Source organism: Podarcis raffonei, chromosome 14 (genome assembly GCF_027172205.1).
Source record: "Podarcis raffonei isolate rPodRaf1 chromosome 14, rPodRaf1.pri, whole genome shotgun sequence".
Taxonomy (NCBI): Eukaryota; Metazoa; Chordata; class Lepidosauria; order Squamata; family Lacertidae; genus Podarcis; species Podarcis raffonei.
The window spans coordinates 38,066,950-38,089,084 of NC_070615.1; the positions used below are offsets into that span (position 1 = coordinate 38,066,950).

Below are 22,135 nucleotides of genomic sequence, written 5' to 3' on the forward strand. Positions count from 1 at the left end.
TATCAAGCAAAGCCAAGAAAGGATCTGAGTGTGTTTATTATTTATGCAATGGCTACCTTGTTGAAGCGGATAAAGCAAAACGCAGTAGGACAAATCTCTAGAGATGTGGCACCAAGTTACAACTGTCAACATTCAAGACAACAGAAATATGGGGAAATAGGTTGTATTCATTAAAATATAACAACTTGAGGATCTGCAAATCAACCTAATTCAACCAAAGTAACCAAGTCAAGTATGTGTCTGCTGGGATAGCTCAGTAGGTAGTGCATGAGATTCTTAATCTCAGGGTTGTGGGTTTGAGTCCCATGTTGGGCAAAAGATTCCTGCATCACAGGGGGTTGGACTAGATGACCCTCATGGTCCCTTCCCACTCTACAATTCTATGATTCTATGTCTAGGCAGGCAAGTTGTAATAAATGGGGCATAACCGACCCCACTCATCACTGAACAAGTTTACTGCTGCCACAAACTGTGCCCCCATAAAAGGGGGAATGGCCCTGTAATCACTCACAGATTATCACAATATTGCTTTTGATGTACAACCAAGTGTTTTAGTATGCTTCTTAAGAACTGCTGAAAGAACTGTTTTAGCTGTTGATAACTGGGCAAGCTCCTGCCTCGGCCTTTAGGAACTCAAGTAAAGAACAAAAATAAAAGTTTACTTAAAGAAAAAAAATCAAAGGCCTTTGATAGTGGTGTCGTATTCCAAGACTAGACAAATTTCCTTTCCTGGTGACAAATCTTTAATGATAGGGGTAAAAGGTCTACAGATGATGGATCAAGTAATTTATTCATTTGGACAGTGGGGTTTGGTTATCAGATGCAGGGATGGGAAAATTCCTTTGAGTGCAGTTAAGAATTTGACTTGGCGACTGGAACTCCAGGATACTGGGGAAATAGCTTGATTTCCTCATTCATCCAAGCTCAGTTCTACAATTTGGAAGCCTGTTATGCTCTTGATTAAATCTTAGGAAGTACAATGAGGCACAAATGCCTTTCTTAAGCCTCCTACCCAAGGGCCCCTTGTGTTATACCCTGCTGTCTCCTTCCCTCAAACTTTTCTGGTAGCAGTGAGGACTATCTCCTCCATTGAGTCAGGGACCCTAACATAGCAGCATCCCAGCTACCAGGAGCCCTGGGACTCAGGTGCCCTGGAAAACTACACACACCAGTGTTCCTTGTTGAGTTCTGCATACCCAAGAGGTCATCTTACTTTCCAAGTTGAAGAATGATTTCATGGGGCCATAACACTCAATACACAATGCACTCAAGATGCAGAAGCCCGTATCTGAATTGCTAGAGTTGCAAACAACTGTGTTTTACCCACTGAAATTAGTGAACCTAAATTAGTCATGTCCATTAATTTAAATAGGCCTACTCTAAACATGGGATATAAACCATAGTGTGAAGGGCTGCAACTCAGCAAGAGAGCATCTGCTTTGCATGCAGAATGTCCTGGGTTCAATCTCTAGCATTTCCAGGAAAGGACAGAGAGACACTGCCATCAATGTACTGAGCTAGACTGAACAGTGTTGTGACACAGTCTAAGGCCATGTGTTCCTACTTTAGGGCAATTTAAAAGCTATGCATTTCATGTGGAGGAGAATAATCCGCAGGGTGTCTCCTCTTCCTCCTCTACAGTGTTCCTTTCTTTTTCCAAAGCAGGAAGGCAAAATGTGTGAGATCTGTCTGGCGCTAAGTACCTGAGAGAGGAAATAACGCTTTTAATAACAAGTGAAAGAGTGATCCCTTATGATGCTGGAAATGTCCACTTACAGTGAAAAATGTGTGTTACTAAAAAGGTTTCATGTTGTTCCAGTCCAAGCGTGATGCCCAAGAAGAGAACGTGCTCTTGAACCAGGAACTGCAAGATGGTGTGACTTGGCCACATTAGGAATGTCCCCAACAATGCTACATAAAAGGAACTGTGGGAAATTCAGATGGCAGCTCACAACTACCCATTGCTGATTGGTGTGTTGCCTCTGCCTCTTGCTACCACCAGCCAATCAGCCCACTGGAGTCAACTGGTGTAGAAGAGGACCCAAGCAGGAGTGGCCATCCTTTGTGGGCCAGTGGTCCCCTTGAGTTTTTTTCTATTAAGACATGTGTGTCAGTCACAAAATGGCTACCATGGGGGCATGGCATGGCGCAAGATGGCTTCAAGAGCGGAAAAAGAGACAGGGCCACAAAATGGTGTGAGCGTGCTGCTTCCCACATCAAACACCCCGTAAGGGGGAAAGGTAAGTGACCCACCATCATGCTCACTCACAGAGAGAAGCTCATTGCACCTCTTCTGTATTCGGAACAGATGGGAGGGTGTGTGTCCCGTCCTAGCATCCAATGAAATGAGTCCATGTTTACCAGGAGGTGTTGCGTGTAGGAGAGGTGAAGCATCTGAGCAGGAAATTCAAACTGTCTCTTGTCCATTGCAGGTTTTTGAGGCAATGCTTACAGAGACCTTTTGCAGTCCCACAGAAGGAACTAAGCAAGCACAGCGGTGTCCAGGGGCACCATTCTGGCAACCCTTGCAAACAGAGGCATGCTGTCAAGAGCTCACTCAAACCAGGAACCAGCTCTGTTCTGGATTCATCCCAACTTTTACGCCTTTACCATTCTAGAGCTTAAGCTCAAGCCAGTCCTCGGAGTCTTTAACAGAATGTGGATCGAGTACTAAATGAAAGCGACAAACTCCGCTGAACAGCGGCACATGCAAGATCCCTTTCACTGATTTCCCAGGGAGTCGAACTGATAAATCATGTCTGACAAGAGCCATTTTAGCATCCAGACAAGATCTACTGAACTTACCAAAAAGACTCCCCCCGCCCTCAGCCGCCTGTGGTACATTACACTGAACTTAGCCAAGGACAAATGCCTGTGGTCCACACATGCTGAATTAGGCCCTGGGCTTGCAGGGGGGGAGGTGAGCTTACATATATTTAATTTTCTAAACTCATTACTTCCTCCCCTTCCTCCTGCGCCATGCAGCATAAGAAAGAATCAGCCCCCTACATCGTCCTGCAGTTATCTAACCAAACGTGCTATGAGCCTCCACATTTGCTCCATGCCACCGATACATCTTTCGACTTGAGCTGTAATGCGCACAAACAAACAAAGCAGTGCGCTCTGTGTTTCAAATTAACAATTACCCATTTCCACGGCAGGCTCTTCACATTGTATTCCGTGCTAGCCTCGCAGATCCGTATTTTATGAAATGTAAATTAATTATATTTTACATTAAACGGCTTGCGGAAAGTGGTTAAATACAAACTCAGGACTAATTAATCAGCACTGGTAGATTACAGAGGCTGAGTAATTCATGTAGGCAATCAACGAGATGTACAATTGCTGTCTGAGGGGGTTTACAGTGCCTGCTGGGAGTTCAGACTTCTGTGTATCAGGCTGAGGGGGCCTCTTTAGCACAGGTGGTGGGAGCTAAACCCAGGCCTCCAGGCCTACCTGCCCCTTGGAACTAAGCCCAGGCCATGCCCCTCACTGGCTCTGCTTCAGCACCCTAAATATTGCTGCATGGCTTGAATGTGTCCATCAATCCTGACCATGCCTCTTGCTCCCCTGGATGGAGGGCAGTGAGGGACGTGTGATTGAGCATAGAAAATGGTCTGCTGCACAAAGGTGAAATTTACATATGTTGCACCACCCACATTTAGAGCTCAAAGGAATCAAAGAACCAAGCTTGTCCAATCCTCCCTGCCCACTGCAGGAATCTTGCAACTGTCCACCAGGCTCTTCTTATCTCCTGCAAGTAGGGATGGTTGAATCTGTCAGTTTCAGTTTCTCTCCATTTCACTCTTTTCCCAGTCTTCAGGTCAGTTCTCCTGAAGTTTTCACATCAGTATGCAATAACAATAATAAAGTCCTCGTAATAATAAAACATTTGACTGTGAATTTCTAATAGACACATCTTTGTGTCCAGCTTCACCTAAAAGACACATTTTTACAAAGTGGAAATTCCCTTACATGATGCATTTTTGTATGGCATGTTGACTAATATATGCATTTATAGGCACACTTTACACCAGTCTTATGCATTTTTGTACACATTACTTGGCTGGAGACCCGCTCTGCAAAATTTGGATTTTGAAGGATGGCTGTGTTTCAATTTGCATAGTATTTCAGAGAACTGGGTAGATCCACCTTTTAATATAAATGGAACTGAATTTCTCCTTCATCTCTACCTGCAAAGGAGGGCCAGGAGTAGCCAGGGTGGTGCTACAGAGCTCCCTTCCACCACTGGCACTGTGATGTGGGAATGGGGAAGCACGGTGCAGAGGCCAGATTACACTGGCAACTTACCAAATCGGCTCTGCTAGTGTGCCCATGCAGCCCCTGACCTCTGCCATCCTGTTCCACTTCAAACAGGTAAGCAACAGTGGGAGAACAGCTCCACAACTTCACACTGGCCATCCTGAGGAGGACCCAACTGAATCCCATTGTCAAAGCACTCTTGATGTTTAGCCCCAAACCCGCTTCCTTTCCATTTCCAGGTTCCAGGCCTGCCCTCTGGAGCAACAGAGAAAGACTTTGATACTTCTCAATGAATCCAGTCCATTCATCCAGCTGGAGAGGCAGTGTTGTGCAGTGATCAGACCTGGACCCAGGACACCAGGGTTCAAATCCCCACACAGCCATGAAATTCACTAAGTGACCTTGGACTAGTTGCCAACTGTCAGCCTACTTCACAGGGCTATTGTGAGAATAATCTGGATTTTGGGGTAAGACACGTATGTCCCCTTAAGCTCCTTTGGATGATAGTGGTGATACCAATGCAATAATAAATAAAGTAGATGAATAACAATTATCCAGTGCAAGAAACTGAATTAGTCTGCTGTTAGAACCACTTGCATAGACTATTGCTTGTGTTGCAATGTGTACAGCCATTGGGTTATCCTATCTTCCCAAAACCAGTTTTAAGAAAATGGACACTTTTAGGGAACAATGTCCAATGTGAAGATCATACACTGGACTCCTCCCAAATTTGGTCCATAAAGAGCATCACTGAAATCACACTCTAACCGGCAGTGCCAACGAAATTGACTTCCCCGTGCAGCCGCTACCTAGCTAAGAGCAAAAGAATACTATTGACATGCAGAGGAGTATCATGGCATGGGGAAATAAAGTGTCCTGTACCAACAGCCATTTCTTATTCCTCTCATTTAGGAAGCGTGACAGCCACCGGGTGATGATTCCACTGATATCGAGCAGCAATCATTAGGAACTGAGGGGGAAATTACTAAAGGCATTATTCCGAGGGCTGCTTCAGGTGTAATGAGTTTTCAGCTCAAGAAAATCCTTCCACATGGAAACAGGCAAGTCCCTGTGTGCTGTACTGAGCTGGGGGGGGGAGCCTTTTATAGCCCATGGGCCACATTCCCTTCTGGACAGCCTTTAGGGGGCCACATGTCCATAGTAGGCAGGGCCAGATGCAAAAGTGGGTGGAGCAAGTAATGTAAATTTTACCTTTGTGCAGCAGGCTCATTTCTAGACACACCTCCCAATACTCCATCCAAAGAAGCAAGTGGCCAAGGGTTTTTTTCCAGCCAGGCAAAAACTCTTGAGTCAGGACGAATAAGAGAAGGGCATACCTTTCCAGTCAAGACCCACTCATGGCCAGAACCAGCACTGGATGAGATGTCTCCAAAGGAGGACCGCCCTATTGCCAGCCCAGTGTGAAGAAGGACAAAGTAGAGACAAAGCACCCTGCCAAATTACCCACCTCCACAACCCTGGAAGATCCAAGAAGTCTGTAGACCAGGTGTAGGGAAATGTTTGCCCCTCCAGATGTTGCTGAACTAGAACTCTCATCATCCCTGGCCAATGTCATGCTTGCTGGAGCTGATGGGAGATGTAGTCCAGCAACATCTGGAGTTTCCCACAACTGCTGTAGACTCAGGGGGCCTGTGGCTCCCTGACTGGTCACAAATCCTAACTCCAGATCTTTATAATCATCTCTGTGATGCCAGGATCAGAAACGACAGTGAATCTCAACCCAGATCAGAAGTTGCTGTGTACATACGGCAGAATGTGACCACACATCTCTAAGCTGCTGACCCATTCAGCATAGTATTCCCCAGGCTGCAGCCCTGCTGAAGCAACCAGGAAGGGATGAAGTAACAAAACCAACCATTAAGCTCTTCACATGCAGCCTGGCAGTCGCTTGTTCAGCACCACATTCTGATCATGCCCTAATTGTATGTGCTAGTTTTGACTCCTTGGATGGACAACTCCACTGAGGCTTCAGCACTCTTCCTGCTGGACAGCTCCTCATCCTTGCTCCGAATCTGAGAAATCCAAGCCGCAGCAGTGATGGCAAGAATGAGACACCTAAGGGTCGCTTTCATAGGTTTAAAAGCAACTTTTGAAGCAACCTACTGGGGAAATTGAAAAGCCAGCCTTTGTCTTTATCGCGGGTTTCCTGCAATGCATTAGAGAGGTGGCCATTTCACGTAAGGTGAGTCAGGGCTTGAGGACATGGGAAATTAGATGTGCTCAGTCATTAACTCAGCAGTGTGAGGCCAGCAGGCAAAACACAAATCCTAATTCTGCCTTCCTGTCACAGAACGGGGGACGTGGGAGTGTGGAGGCATATTTCACTAATCAGGCAGGTAGGTTGAAATGTTTGCTGGTAGGCAGTGCTGCTCTCATATTTCAGCTTCTTTTGTTTATTTATTTTGAGGCTGTCCATTTCAGCCGGAGACAGATTTGTGGTGGCTACCCCAAAAGAAAAGGGGAAGGGAATGTTTGTTGAGGTTTACTTGCAAAGATGCAATACAGGGCACAGCTTTTCATTCATTTCATCAGTTGGATGGGAAAGCCGTATTTATTTGGAATTCTTTGTATGCCATGGATGCCATACGAAGTGTATATCAAATGGAAGGGTGTGCATAGCATTTGTAAGCATATAAGAGCCCTCCTGGATCAGGGCAAAGGCCCTACTGGTTCAGCAACCAGTCTCACAGATGCCAATGGGAGGCCTTCAATCAGGACCTGAGTGCAATAATATTTGCCCCACTTGGCAGTCAGAGGCATATATACCCCTTTAGACCAGAGGTGGGGAAACTCAGACCCAGGAGCCGAAGGTCCCCCTCCTGCCCGTCCTCTCCATCTGGCCCTGAAGGTTTTCCCAGACCCCACCCCCTACTGGTCCTCTTTGCCCCACAAATGTTTTGCTTTGCTTGGGTGTGTTCTTGAACTCTGCTCATAGCTATTGGATGCCTAGATAGAGGGGTGGTGCATAGAAGCCAGCTTACTGTACAAAAGTAAAATTGGCATGTGTTGCTCTGCCCATTTTTGCCTCAGGATCCAACCACCACTGGCATGGGACCCTCAAATATTTGCCAAAAAGAGAATGCAGTCCCCAAGCAGAAAACTTGAATGCCTGACTTGTGGTTGAAGCCAGTTAGGAATCTGTAATGCAGGGTACAACTGCTCCAGCCGATGATCTCAGTAATTGAGCTGGGGGAATAAGGGCTCAGCCAGTCCTCCAGGTATCATGGGCCCAAATGGTTCAGGGCTTTGTATATTAACATACACCCGTGTGCCAATTCTGTGGCAGTCAATTAATAGTAGTTATTTAATAACAGCGATAATGGTCATGATGATGATGGGAAGGAGAAGAACAAAAATGAAGACCAAACCATAATGTTTGAAAAACAGATATCTCATCCCTTTGGTGTTATACATCTATTTGGAAGAGGTTTCTAAAGTTTAGATTGTATCTTATTGTCTTGCTCTTGCAGCCTTGTGCTTTCAAACAGATAAGTAGGGAGATAAGGAACAAGGAGGCAGAAGGAAGGAAAAGAAGAGGGGATGCTGGTAAGTTATGTGTGTTTACAGAACAAGGGGTCCAAGTCCCATGTTACAGCAGTTGTTCTTTTGGGACAATGTGGCAGTAATCAAGGCACTCCAGAAAGGCACCCCTATGCCATTAGCTGTGTACAAGGTAAAGGTAAAGGAGTAAATGGACCCCTGACCACTAGGTCCAGTCATGACCGACTCTGGGGTTATCTCGGCGCCCATCTCGCTTTATCGGCCGAGGGAGCTGGCGTACAGCTTCTGGATCATGTGGCCAGCATGACTAAGCTGCTTCTGGCGAAGCAGAGCAGCGCACAGAAATGCCGTTTACCTTCCCGCCAGAGCAGTACCTACTTATCTACTTGCACTTTGATGTGCTTTCGAACTGGTAGGTTGGCTGTGTACAAGACAGCCCCTCAAATATATCTCCCTCATTCTGAAAATGCTAGTTCTGCTACAGTACCTAGTTCTGGCATATGAGACACAGCAATATCTCCTAGGCCATTAAACTAGTTGTGGAAGTTGCTCCAGATATGCACAACTGTCTGAGATGTTCTGAGAATTCTGTATCATCAAAAGCTGCAATGGGGTTCAGGGAGCGGTTCTACCTGAAGCACGCAGCAGTGAAAGTTCTTGTCGTAACACTTGCAAAACACAAGTGGAAAACTTAACAAAAAATAGCAGTCCTCGCAGCTGTTACGTGCAGGAAATCAAAGGAAAGCTGAAAACATCACAAGGATTGCAACTCAAGAGAAGCTCAAGAAAAACTTTGCATTTTTCCTAGGCTTCGCCTGAGGTTCTGCAAGCGTTGTCCAGTCATTTCCAAAACCCAACCCAATGCATCATAGACAATTACTTTGGTGGATAGTATCTTTTGGTACATGATACAAACAAGCTATATTGCTGACAAGTTGTGGGAGTGTGCACTTGTGGAAGGAAAGACTATTACTCTGGTGTGACATGACATTCTTATCAGCTCTGAACATGAAAGAAATATTTACAGGCACATAGTAAAACAAATTCTGCAGTGTATCCTTATTGCATTCAAATGTCAATTATGCAAGCACATGAGAGAAACCCGGTTGGATCAGACACTCCACTGGTTGCCCTAGGCAACTGCAGAAAGAAAGGGATGCAGCCACTAGCCTTGTCCATTAGCCACGTGACTAAAGGGTGCTGTGTTGTGTGCATGTAAGCCTGCAAGTTTGGGTTTCTTTGTTGCTTGCAAGCCGCCTTAGAGTCATTTGAATGAAAGGTGGTTCATGAATATTCAAAATAAACAAACACTATCAAATCCTGGAGGCTCTACATGACAGTCAGAACTGTAAACCACTTGACAGATTTCTCTTCTATGAATTTTGACTAAAGGCATCTAATCAAGTGACCATCACAACATAGGAAGTAGACTTCTACCAAGTCAGACCATTGGCACATCTAGCTTAGTGTAGCCTGCACCGGCTGGCAGCAGCTCTGTTGGGTTTCAGACAGGGGTCTGTCTAAGCCCACTCTGAAGATACCAAGGACTGAACTTGGGTTTTGCCTGCAAGGGAGATAATCTATAAAACTGAGCTACAGTAGCACATTCCTTACATTGATTATGCATTCCGTGTGATGGTGCAATGTTGCATTTATAGGTTGTGACTTTCTTTGGTCTGTCCCAAAAGAATATCATAAGCTAAGCCCCATCCTCTCTTAATTTGATTAAAGGCATCTAAGCTGGTGGTCATTGTTAGATCTTGTGGCAGTGAATTCCATAAACTGATTATGCACTGTGTGATTATGCAGTGATGTGTTTATGAGATTATGTGTTGTGACTTCCTTTGATCTGTCCTGAATCTGCCACCAGTCACTTTCATAGCCTGACCCTGAATATGATGAGAGAGGGAGGGAAACTTATCTTTCTACTTCCTTCACACCACCCATAATTTATCCATTTCAACCATGTCTTCCCTTACTCACCATATTTCTTTCTGCAAATATATTTTATTGCACTTTCCTGACATAACAATAAACTTAATAAGCATAGATTTGTGTACAATGAGTTTGAGTCATAAGCGTCTTAAATGCATCAGAATTTTATGCACTCAGCTTACATAACAGACTTTTCCCTTCAACAATTCCTCCTTTTTGCTGTATTACAATACAGACCTCCCCCCCCCCCGCAAAAAAAAAAATCTGGGATTTCAGTGGGTGAAAATTACAGGGGGCCTCCTTTACGGATGATCTGAAAGGAAACTAGATATCTATAAATTGATCTTCTTTTCCTGCATCCTCTGTCTAGTCTAGTACAGTGTGTTAACCTCTCAAACAATGCCAGCTGTCACATTCTGTCAAAACCTGAACTGTATATCCTGATCTGGTTTTCTGATCCCGTGAGCTGCGATTGATAAAGAAAGAGAGCCCAGAGTGCTTTGAGGAAGATGGTTCAAATCCCTGAGAATTTTGGGTTGCTCTTTTCTTAAGCTTTTCCCAGCTTTCTGGTATCCTTTTTGAGAAGGGAGGGCACTATCAGAATTGTGCATGGTATTCAAAATGTGCCTATAGTACAGATTGGTAGGAAGACTTCACAATACTGTATGTAGGTTTGTCCACATGTTACACAGGTGTTCCCTACAAATGTACGTACAAGTGTTTGTGTGAAAGAGTCTACACCTTTTTATGTGTACAGCTCATCTGTCATGTACAAAGGGACATAGGCTGTACACTCACTGAATGTAATGTATGAAGACCCCTCGTTTTACTTTCAACCCCCTTCTTAATCAGCCCTAGCCTGGAATTTGCCTTCCTCCATTCCACAAATAAAGTGGATACTTTCATTGTTCTATCTAACTGTGATGCCAAATTTCTTTCCTGGTTAGCAAACACATGCTCAGCCCACATCAGTGTATGTATGAAGTTAGGGTTCCCACCTTTTTCACCACCTATTTCCTCATGTTGAACCTTACTTGCCGTTCTTCTGACAATGCACCCAGTTTGCGGATAGCTTTTGAGAAAGAACTCTGCGCAGACTAATAATTTTGTGCCTGCCACGTTAAACAAAGTCAAAATCACATGCTAAGAGTGTATTTTGTTGTATACTAAATAACTGGAGAATTACGGAAGTGCCAGAAATACACAAACAAATAAATGTTAGGACGAAGCTGCAGCCCTGTGCACACTTTCCTGGGAGTAAGCCCCACTGGACATAATGAGGTTTACTTCTGAGTAGGCATGCTTAGGATGAACCGCACTCTTAACATGAATAACATCACAGTATTACAACTGGATTAAGGAATGATGCGAGTAAATCAACTGGTTTAGGATAGATGGAAAGGGAAATGAAAATTGTAAGAATAATGAATGGGTTAATGACAGACATGACTGCAATAAGTAGGAGCCATTTTTCTTTAATTTACAATACATCATTATTTGTGACTTGAGGCTCTTGCGTATTAGCCTTATATCTTCTTTTATCATCATTTACTGTTTTAACAGGGATTACTGGAAACAGAATAGGTGCGAAGTTTAAAACGTGCCTGTTGACTACTGTTCTTAATTATTCACTGATAAATCTTGTTTGAGGGAGTGTTCAGATTTGCAAACTAAATAGTTGCATTCCAAAGACCCAAGATAAGTTTGCAAAAGAAAATTGGAGATATTACTGGTTGGAAATGGGGCCCTATAGACTATAGATGGGTGAGCTTCCCAAACAAGTAATAATTTCTCCATTATTTGGGGGGGCAGGAAAAAGTGGTGAATGAGCAAAGTCAGAGGAGAAGATTTCACCTATGTGGGGTTTTCCTCTGACCTGAGATGTTCCATTACCTCTTAGAGAACAGAGGGAAGCCTAATTAGGGTCAAAACAGCAAAACTTCTCCGGTTTGAAATTCAATCTGAGCCGGAGAAGAATTAGGAAGGGTTGGCACTGGCATCACTTCTCCACTGAGATGAACTTCATTAAGCCCTTAAAGGCCTTCTTCTTCTTCTTCTTCTTCTTCTTCTTCTTCTTCTTCTTCTTCTTCTTCTTCTTCTCTTCCTCCTCCTCCTCCCAGGCCTGGCTCAGGAGACCTTCCCTAGCATCTCTAAAGAAGGTAAATATTGAAAGCTAAAGAATGAAAGGTCAAGGCAATAAATATATTGTCTGTTTGGATTAAGTTGTCCATAGAATGACACTCTGCCCTTTGCTAGACCCACCCTGGACATTTCAGAGAAGAAAAGGGCAACACAGAAAGCAGGATCCCCTTTGGCTATCAGGATATCAGGAAAACTTTTGCACTTGTGCATTTGGGGACTTCATATTGTGGTGTACAACAGGTGTCATATAGGATAAAGGGTCATCATCATTGGGCATCCTAGGAAGGGGCCCACTGGCAATCAGCAGAACCTTCTGGCCTTCCTGCTCCTTGTTGCTGTCGCCAGAAGTTTCCTTGCCAAGACTGAGCAAACAAGGAGGGACAGGAGCGTGAAGAAGTCACAGCGGCCTCCCATCACCGCACTCTTTCCTTCCAGGTATCCATGGTGACAGTGGTGAGGAGGGGCAGCCACAGGGGGCAACCTACCAAATGTTGACCCCCCCCTTCCAAAAAAAAACCCTTGCAACCTGATACAGAGCTGATTCTCTCAAGCCAATTTGGCAAACAATGGTTTGAATTTATGCGTGGCAGAGTGGGGAACTGAGGGCCACATTTCTTCTGTGCAACATTCCAAGGGCCACATGCCAGTGGAGGACAGGGCCAAAGGCAAAAGTGGGGGGGACAAATGTAAACTCTATCTTTGTGCAGTGGGTTAGTTTCTGCACACACTCACATATTCCAGTCCAGCTAGGCAAAAAAACTCAGGTGGTGTGAAATGGGATCAGTGAGGGGTGTGGCAGAGAGTTTCAGGGGCCAGATAGAGAGGATAGGAGGGCCACATTTGGCCCCCAGCCCTGAGGTTCCCCACCTCTGGTGCATGAAAACCAGGTGGTCAAACAATTACATTTCTTGGTCCACTTAAAAATTGGGACTATTTGATTGATGGTATGGTTTAAACATTTGCCTTCTGCCTTTTTGGTCTCAAAGGACGGGCCTCGTAGGGCGTTCAAGGTTGCTGACAAGGTAAATTAGAGTTCTTGGCAAAGTCCAATATGAACCGACTAAACTGCATGTCCTGGATGTACATGTGGAAAGCTTATTGTGATGAATATAGGTCAGAATGGAAATCTCTGCCTTCTGACAATCTCTAGACAATACTGAGCTACAGTACATGCATCAAGGAGCTACATACAAACTGCATTATACACATAGGCACATACAAATCAAAAGGCCTAACTTTGTCATGTCCCTTAATTTCAGTGGGCCTACTTTGAGTAAACTTAGTCAAATGGCACTCCAGTGGTCAGCCTGAGGATAAGACAGCTTGCTACGTACCTATTCCTGCATTAAGCAGGGGGTTGAACTAAAAAGGCACATTTATGGGATGCATTCCAAACTTTTAACCCATCATGCTGGGGGTGGGGTGCTGGATAGGGTGGAAGCATCCCACTGCCCAACACAGCTCTGCCAGCTCCTGTCCACAGAGTGAAATTAGTATTGCTCCACATGCATGAAATTCCCTGTTCCACCTGCTGAAAGGGCAGGTGGCTAGAAGTCACTGGAAAAACCAGAAGTGGAATTTTCTTATTTTCTCATCACTTTCATTATTCTATTTTGATGCATTTTCAAATCATTGTTAAGATTCCGTTCAACTTTCAGTAACTTAATATGCATTCTTTTCCCTCCCCTTTCCATTTTCAGTTCCAGTTCATTTTGATTCCTTGGCAAGACTGCAGGTATATTGCAGTGTCAACATTTTGCCTTGCTTTGTTTTGTTTCTAGACTATATGCATGTCCAAAAAACACACCTTTGATCTGCTTCTTGACGTATCGGTATGACAATAAAATAAAATAAGGATGCTTTAGAAATTCAGCTTCTGCAAATTCTGGGTCGAAACCACCCAATGCACTGCATTGCCTCTATTTCAGGGAACCACAGGTTCCTGTGGCCTCTTCATCTACCTGTGCATCCCTCTCCTCAATTCATGGCCTCATTAGGCTTGAAAACAGCCTGTTATTTGGTTCTGAAGGGAGACTATTTCAAACCTAATTATTGTGAAAGGTAGTGGCTGTTTTGGGGGGGGTGAGGGTTTCAACTAGGTAGGGAGATTTTATCATGATGATGATTTTAAAAAAATATTTGCAATTTAATAAGGGGAAAAAGGATGCAGTTAAAAGTACACGAACATCTGCAAATATCAAGGATTTCAACAATACAAAATTTACATGAGTAGCAGCTTCAAACCAAAAGGAATAAATCACTGAACACCCCCCTCCATCATATGCCTCAAAGAGGCATCCTTAGCATTACACCTCCAACATCTCTCTGTATTCAACAGTGGCTTCCTACACAAATTCTGTGGAATCCAATATACTCCAAATAATAATTGGATCAATCTCAATTTCAGGTACTAGGAAACATTCCATATGGATTCTAAAGCAATTTTTCCATTGTTTCGGCTGTATAATTCCTTGTTCCACACATCCCTGTTGTACAAGTTCCTGAACTCCCACCAAAATCCATAAAGCATTTATAAACAACGGTTATGGGTTTAGTTTTCTGTAAAAAATAATCCAATAATTCCCCCCACAGTTTCGAAGATGCCAACAGCACTGAAAACCGATAGGCCATAGGCAGTGCTTGTTTTAAAGGGGAGGGTGCGTGTGCCAGTACTCACTATGAAGTTGTTATAGTGAGTGCAAGACTTTTAACCTTTTTTCGAAAGGGGGTGGGGTGCTAGTACTGCATACCCTTGAATACCCCCAGGGGAAAAAGCACTGTATAGGAAGGGTTAACCCATTGCAGTGTGCTGTGAATCCTGTTTCCATGCAAAATGCCACCCATGGTGATTAGATCTGCGAAGAGCCTCCTAGCAATATTCACACTTAATAGCAGGGGGCAGGAGGAGTGAGAGTCTGGAGATGTGCGGGTGAGAGAAAAATAGATAATGAATGAATTGCTGTGTGTTTTATGTGACAATGGATGACAGAGAGAGGGAGAGAGAGAGTAGCCCTCCAGGTATAATTAAACTCCCACTCCTATTGGCTATTCTGGCCCAGAATAGCCTATTGGCACAGAATAGCCTATTGGCTATTGGCTATTCTGGCCCAGCCAGAATAGCCAATGGTCAGGGATGATGGGAATAAAAGCCCAACAGTATCATTAGAGGGCACCATATTGGCTACCCCTAATGTGCATGGATGTGCGCAAAAGAGAATGTGAGTGCAGCCTCACTACTTTTTGCATTGTACCTGCACACTTCTGCATTGGCCCCAACTACCACTGTCATGCGGTCCCTTGAAAGCTTCCCAGCTCTGCTTTACTGATTTTGGAACTTTGCCATCTGCTGGATTACGAAATGCAGTAATGTAAAAAAAATAAAACGCAGGTTTTCATTCAAGGCAAATGTAAAAAGTTGTACTGCTTCCATCTCTGTCCACATGGAAAACCATGCTTGCAAGGACATACACACCCAACCACACACTGAAAACTGAACACGCATAATTCCCATCTCAACTGGCTAAACCAGTTTGGCATGGAAGGGAGTAATACTGCTACCAGTGTCCTGGGATTTGGAGCAAGCTAGGATTTCAAATACAAAGAAATATTTCTTTGAGGACAATGGGTGGGGGAGTGAAGGGAAGGGAAAGGGTTGTGTGGTGAGAGAGGTGTTATGATCTGGGAGGAAAGATCTAATTATTGAGTGGGTAGGAAAAGAGAGGAATCGGACAGTGGGCAGAGGTTAGGGAGGAAAGGAATATGAATGGAAAAGGTATAAAGTGAAACCTGAACACGATCCATCCCAACTGCATGTAAGTTGAAAACAAAAGCATGATATTATGCATCAGTGGTAGCTGATGTGTTGGTAGCAGATGTTGTTGGACTACAGTTCCCATCAGGCCCTGTCAGTGTGGCCAATGGCCAGGGATGATGTGAGATGTAGTCCAAAGCACCTGGATGACACCATGTTGGCTACTCCTGTTCTACCTGTCATCATCAGTGGAACCATACATGTGGTATGTAAGAAAAACCCACAAAACAGAGCAATAGAGGCAGTTTTCTGAGCAGGGGGGACAACCAAGGTTGCAGTCATTTCTCATGTCATAAGACGTACCTCTTCAACAAGCGTATATCTCCATGTTCCACAATGGCCTTTAGCTACTATGCAATTCCATCTCCAATAATGCCTGTCCATCATCTTGCACCATCAATTGCACATTCCACATACGTTTTAACCAACAGGCACCTACTGTCAGCCAACTTAAGACAGATACAGATAGAGCCTAAGGTCAGTGGTTTCAAACAGGGAGCTGCATCACATTTGCAGAACCCACTCTCACAACATCACAACCCACCTTCATCACAAACTTTGACAAAATCGCCGATTCCAACCACAAGGACTTGTATGGGGAAGTGTTCATATTACACTTCAAAGACTGACACCATTCGAGATTTCTTATTATGGGGTGGAGGGGAGTATTTGTTAAGAAACTGCTTGAAACAACTTTGACATTATCAGCAAAACAACCCTCCCCTCCCCCAACATAAAACATTTCACGAGGTCCTGAAAAGCTAATGAATAAATTGCCCAAATAAGCATTTTGCCACTTGCCATTTGCCATAAATACATTAAAGAGCAATTTCCAATTTTAAAAAAGAACTCAGTGCACCGAGGGTCTAAACACTCATGTCAAATTTTTGATCTCATGACCTTCCATTTACATTCTTGCCTGAGATATTCTTGGAAGTTGAATAACACCAAGTGGGCTGGAGCAGTCATCGCCAGCCACCATTCTTTTGTACTGCTCCATCTTCTCCCCAAATATAATTATATAAAATGTTTTTCCACTACCAAATGCATTTTTCTTGCTTGCATTTGCTGATAGGGAAAAAAATGGCATGGAAGCTTTTGTTTGATGAAACTGAAACTTGGCTATTAGAAACTTTCTCCTACTTTAGGCATAAATACATTCAAGCATCATTGCTGAACTGTCAAAAAAATGCAGTCTTCTAAGACATTTCAAAGTGTTAGCTTTATGTAATCATGTAAATACTTTTCTCCAGCAGATGTTTTGCCCAAACGTGGCAACAGCAAGCATACAAACATATAAAAAGGATGGTCTTGATCCTTCAAAGGGTTTAATGCATGCCCCAATCCCACTTCCCTCTCCTCCCACTGCTGAAACACAAATGTATGTACTTACACTATATGTACTTACCTATGAGTAAATCTTACTGAATTTGGCCAGACTTACTTCTGAGTAGGCATGCATAGGATTGCCCTGCCAGACACATTTTTCATCCTTATAGTGGGGGACAGAGAATATCCCCCAACAGTCTGGCAGAGAAAGCAGCAGCAAGATCTGTCCACATGAAGATCCAAGTGTATAATATCCTCATTTTAAAGTACGATTTATACACTGAAGATGCACAGCAGCACATCATAAACCTTTCCACTGCCTGAGGGATATCTCTACATTACTTCAGCTCTGGCCTCCCAGCAAATATCCTTCTTTGAGCCAAAATCCATAATCCTTCTTTTGATAACTTTGCAAAGTGTCGAGTCCTCTGTTAATTCTGGCTTTGGCAGCAGCTGACTCCTTGGGAGTCGGTCCCATCAACTATGTCCTACTCAGAGTAGACCAACTGAAATGAATGGGCCCATTAGTCATGTCCACTGAATTCAGTGGGCCTACTCAGAGTAGGCTTAGCAGTGGGCACAACCTACTGAGACCTACTTCCAAATGAATATGCTGCATGAGGGTTCCCCCCCTTTTGTCCTTCTGAGGTGAAGCATAAAACCAAGAACAAACTATTGCATAAATGTTTCAAGCTAACTCTTTCAGAAGGGGATGAAAATATTGGGGGCAGAGGAACAACAGCCAAACAAACAAAAAGTGAAATCCAGACTCTGAAAGCATTTGCTGACTGCCAAGGCATAGCCTTTACTGCTATCGAATTCAGTGACAAGGCAATAAAAGATCCTTTCTCCTTGGCAAGAACCCGTTGCCTGGCTCCCACAGCTGTAAACATCTCTGACCGTGACCAAGCAAAAACCAAGACAATGCAACTCACGCAAGTTGTTTGCAGGAGGTCTCGTTTCCATGTTCTCATAGTGCTGCACGTGGACCACAATGTTGAGATCTCGTTCCATGTGGTCTGTTGTGCAGGGAGCTTCTGGTCTCATAACATCAGCAAGAGCCCTAAAGAATGGTGGGAAAGGGGAAAGAGTTAGATGCAGCCTTCCATAAAACCTTTGGCGCTCTCTCCCCCTCTCTCCAGTGTGGTGCAGTGGTTAAGAGCGGTAGACTCGTAATCTGGTGAACCAGGTTCGATTCCCCACTCTTCCACATGCAGCTGGTGGGTGACCTTGGGCTAGTCACACTTCTCTGAAGTCTCTCAGCCCCACTCACCTCACAGAGTGTTTGTTGTGGGGGAGGAAGGGAAAGGAGAATGTTAGCCGCTTTGAGACTCCTTAGGGTAGTGATAAAGCAGGATATCAAATCCAAACTTTTCTCTCTCTCTCTCCTGCTCTGGAAATAGACTCTTAAATTTTAATTTTGGTGGATCCCTTCCCACTAACAGCAAACTTTGTGAGCCCATGCCAACAGGACAGAAGCCCAAACTAAACCACTAAAAACAAAATGGAGGTATCAACCAACTTGAGATACAAGAAATAAAAAACACACACACACAAAAGGGTTTTTTGAAATTCCTTTTTTAAAAAAGGCATACAATGAAGACTGAGGGTGCTCCGTCAACTCCAGGAGATATGGAATGATGGGAAAGAAAACCAGAGAAACAGTAGAATGTCATGCTTGAGGAGTTCACACATGGCTGGCTGGAACCCTGGACAGGAGTATTCATATTTGAGTGGGAAGATATACTGCAACAGTTTGTGGTGGCTACAACTTGTTATCAGAGCAGTGGAAGCTTCTTTTTAGAATGTTCCTTTCCGCAGTGAGGACTCAGGGGAAGAGTCCATGAACACAAACACACACATACTTTGCAAATGCTACTTCTGTCTGTTTTGTGGTTTTGCTGGAGGTGTAAACACTTTTGGATGAGGCCCGCTCCCAAGACTCCCAAGCGAATATACCACCTTCATGCTGATTTGATTTCATGATGTCATCTGAAGCTATATCTTTCCCACATTCTGGATTCTCGTGGGTTTGTTTCTAAAGCACCCAGAATTCTGCCTCCAGTAGAATTTCTCCATACTCCACCCCACTTTGTGCTGACAGAAATGGGTGAGATGTTCTCCAACTTCACCACCTACAGCAACTGTGACACAGCTGGCAAAGTTGGGCAAACTCTACAGGCACAAGGATGGGCGAATCTGTCCATTTCAGTTTCTCTTGGCTTCACATTTCCTCAGTTCAGTTCTCCACAATTCTGCATCAGCTTGATTCCCCCCCCCCCAAAAAAAAAATCCTCAAGGAAATTCATCAGCATTTTTGTGCAAATTTCTCCTGATATACACATTTTTCTTTGCCGTTTTTCCTAATATACACATCTTGCAAAGCAACTTTCCCTAACATGATCCTTCTGAGTATGGTATTTTCAGTATCGTATGCACACTTTACCCTGGTGTATACCTAGTTGTACATATTACTTGCAACATCTGCAGAAGTGTGAGTTTCCAAAGATGGCTGTGTTTGAGTCTGTGTATTGTTTCAGAAAGAAAGTGCTAGTTAGGTTAGGTTTGCCTTTAAAATCAAATTTCTTCCCCATTCCTAGTTGGGAATAAATCACTTTGGGCAGCCTAGTTTTTATGAGGTCCCCCCTAAGATTACTACTAAATGAAAACCAGTCCTGCAATATGGCAGGGGAAAGGAATGAGTATGTGATTTCCCAGAAATATATATCTATTTAAAAAATGGCTCATAGCTTTCTCCTGCCATACTCCAGCACTCATGGAAATTGATAAAATGAGCATCTCATCAGAACATGTCCTGGTCCTGTAGTGCTCCTTTGGTCTGATCAGCCTAAGATGGAATCCAACATGTTGGCAACAGCTTTGCTGACACCCATCTGGTGTGGCCTCACAACGCACCTGTGGGTCCTGACCCACTGACTGGAGACCTATGATTTAAACCAGTGGCTCCCAAAAAATTACCAGGTCCGCTAAGAGGCAAGCAGGTAGCAAGCAAAGGGGCACTGGAGATGTAAATAACTATCAGACTTTGAAAAGCTGTTATCACTGGATCAAGTTCATCAGTATGTTGAATTAATTACATGAAATAGTTTTAATTGGACTTTGAATAAATGTGAATTGATTGTGACTGTTTTAAATTTTATTGTGTTATTATCTCCCTCAGTGACGCGGGTGGCACTGTGAGTTAAACCACAGAGCCTAGGACTTGCCAATCAGAAGGTCAGCGGTTCGAATCCCTACAACAGGGTGAGCTCCCGTTGCTCGGTCCCTGCTCCTGCCAACCTATCAGTTCAAAAACATGTCAAAGTGCAAGTAGATAAATAGGTACTGCTCCGGCAGGAAGGTAAACGGCGTTTCCGTGCACTGCTCTGGTTCGCCAGAAGCGGCTTAGTCATGCTGGCCACATCACCCGGAAGCTGTAAGCTGGCTCCCTCGGCCAGTAAAGAGAGATGAGCGCCGAGATAACCCCAGAGTCTGCCATGACTAGACTTAATGGTCAGGGGTCCCTTTACCTTTACCTTTATCTCCCTTAGTGGGTCATGCTGACTGCTGTTCTGGTTATGCTTTTTATAGGGTAGGGGGCACTGGGGGTGGATTTATAGAACCAAGGGGCAATGATCACCCCACCCAAAAAAAAAAGCTTTAGGAACCACTGATTTAAACCATGCCAGGGTCCCTGGTCTGGCTGGGCCCTTCTAGATAGCATAGATTATATAACCACTAACCAAGTCTGGATTCTACTGACAGAAACGTGCAGCAAAAAGGGGAGGAGAAAATTAATCCAGATTTTTTTCTTTTTACTCTCAGACTGTTGGAAGTCTCTTTTAATGTGCATGGCGAGCTAATTACACATGATACTCAGTGATTCTTGACTGTGGGGCAGTATTATGTCATTTAAATGTCAGATGGATTTCTGATCACCAGGTTCTTTTTATTTAAAAAAATTGAGAGGAGAAGGTTGTGCTTTCTTGATCCAGTTAAAAAAGAAGAAGGAGGAAGATTTGTAAGAGCAGGTAGCCAGAATGAGTTTGGGCATTTTGAAATGACACTTCAATAAGAAGCAAATCTTCAAGACCCGCCACTGCAGAGCTGGCCTACATAGCAGAGGAAAAACTTGCAGCTAGCAAAGATCCCAAAGAGCTGTGCACATTAATAGGCTCCTAAGAGGGGAATATTATCCCAATACAGCCTCAAGTTATAGACTGATCCTGAATAATCCACAAAAAGCACACACACACACACACACACACACACACACACACACACACACAGCACACAGATCCAGTTGGTTCAGAGAGGATTTTTGATACAGGGGAAATGGCCAAAGCTTAAGGTAGCTGCATATATTTTACAAAAATGCTGGAGACAGCTGCGTGCTGGGACAGGGAGGCAGGAAGCAGAAATGTGGCAAATCTAATGACCTGTTTATTGAGCATTCATCCTGATTCACTTAAGCGGAGGTTAGACTGTGTTTGACTATTGAGCATTCCTCTTGATTCTTTGCTTCCAAGGCTGTCATATGGCAAGCAACATTTCCTCCTGAATTTCTCTTAGTTTGTTTGTGTGATGGTTATACACCTTCCCATTAACCATTTGCCCCTCACTTTATTATTTATTGCATTTACATCCTACCCTTTTCCTCCAATGAACTCAAGGCAGTGTCCATGGTTCTCCCCCTTCCTCATTTAATCCCCACAACAACCCTGTGAGGTAGGTTGTGCTGAGCGGCAGTGACTGGCCCAAGGTCAACCAGTGAGCTTCATGGCCAACGTGGCGATCTGAGCCACAACTCCGCACCTGCTCTGTTTGGGATGCATTTTGGTGCATTTCCCCATCACGTTTCTAAGCAGAAGATGGGCAGGTGTTGTTGTTTTTTGAGTTGATTTATTGCACTGGGACAACAGAGAGACGTAATTCATTTTAATGGTGCAAACCTCTTCAGCTTTAGAAACCTTAGTAACAATAACTGCATTACTCAGTTTTGGAGAAACAAAAAACCTCCAACAGCGGGAGAATGGCTGAAGAAAACTTGGAAGAATGTCTTGTTCGTTGAGCTAACATACAATAGGAATCCAATATAAGCAATATGTTTTGGCTACATTAGCAACAGCACTC

General features: G+C 43.9%; 1 protein-coding gene across 1 annotated transcript in view; it reads right to left on the bottom strand.

The window, feature by feature from the left end:
* The window catches only part of SHISA9 (shisa family member 9), a 228,380-nt gene that overhangs the window by 196,999 nt on the left and 9,246 nt on the right, over window positions 1-22,135 (bottom strand). The window contains exon 2 of the mRNA XM_053364911.1: window positions 17,938-18,065. Coding sequence (XP_053220886.1) covers window positions 17,938-18,065 — 128 coding nt within the window. The remainder of the gene's footprint in view (window positions 1-17,937; window positions 18,066-22,135) is intronic.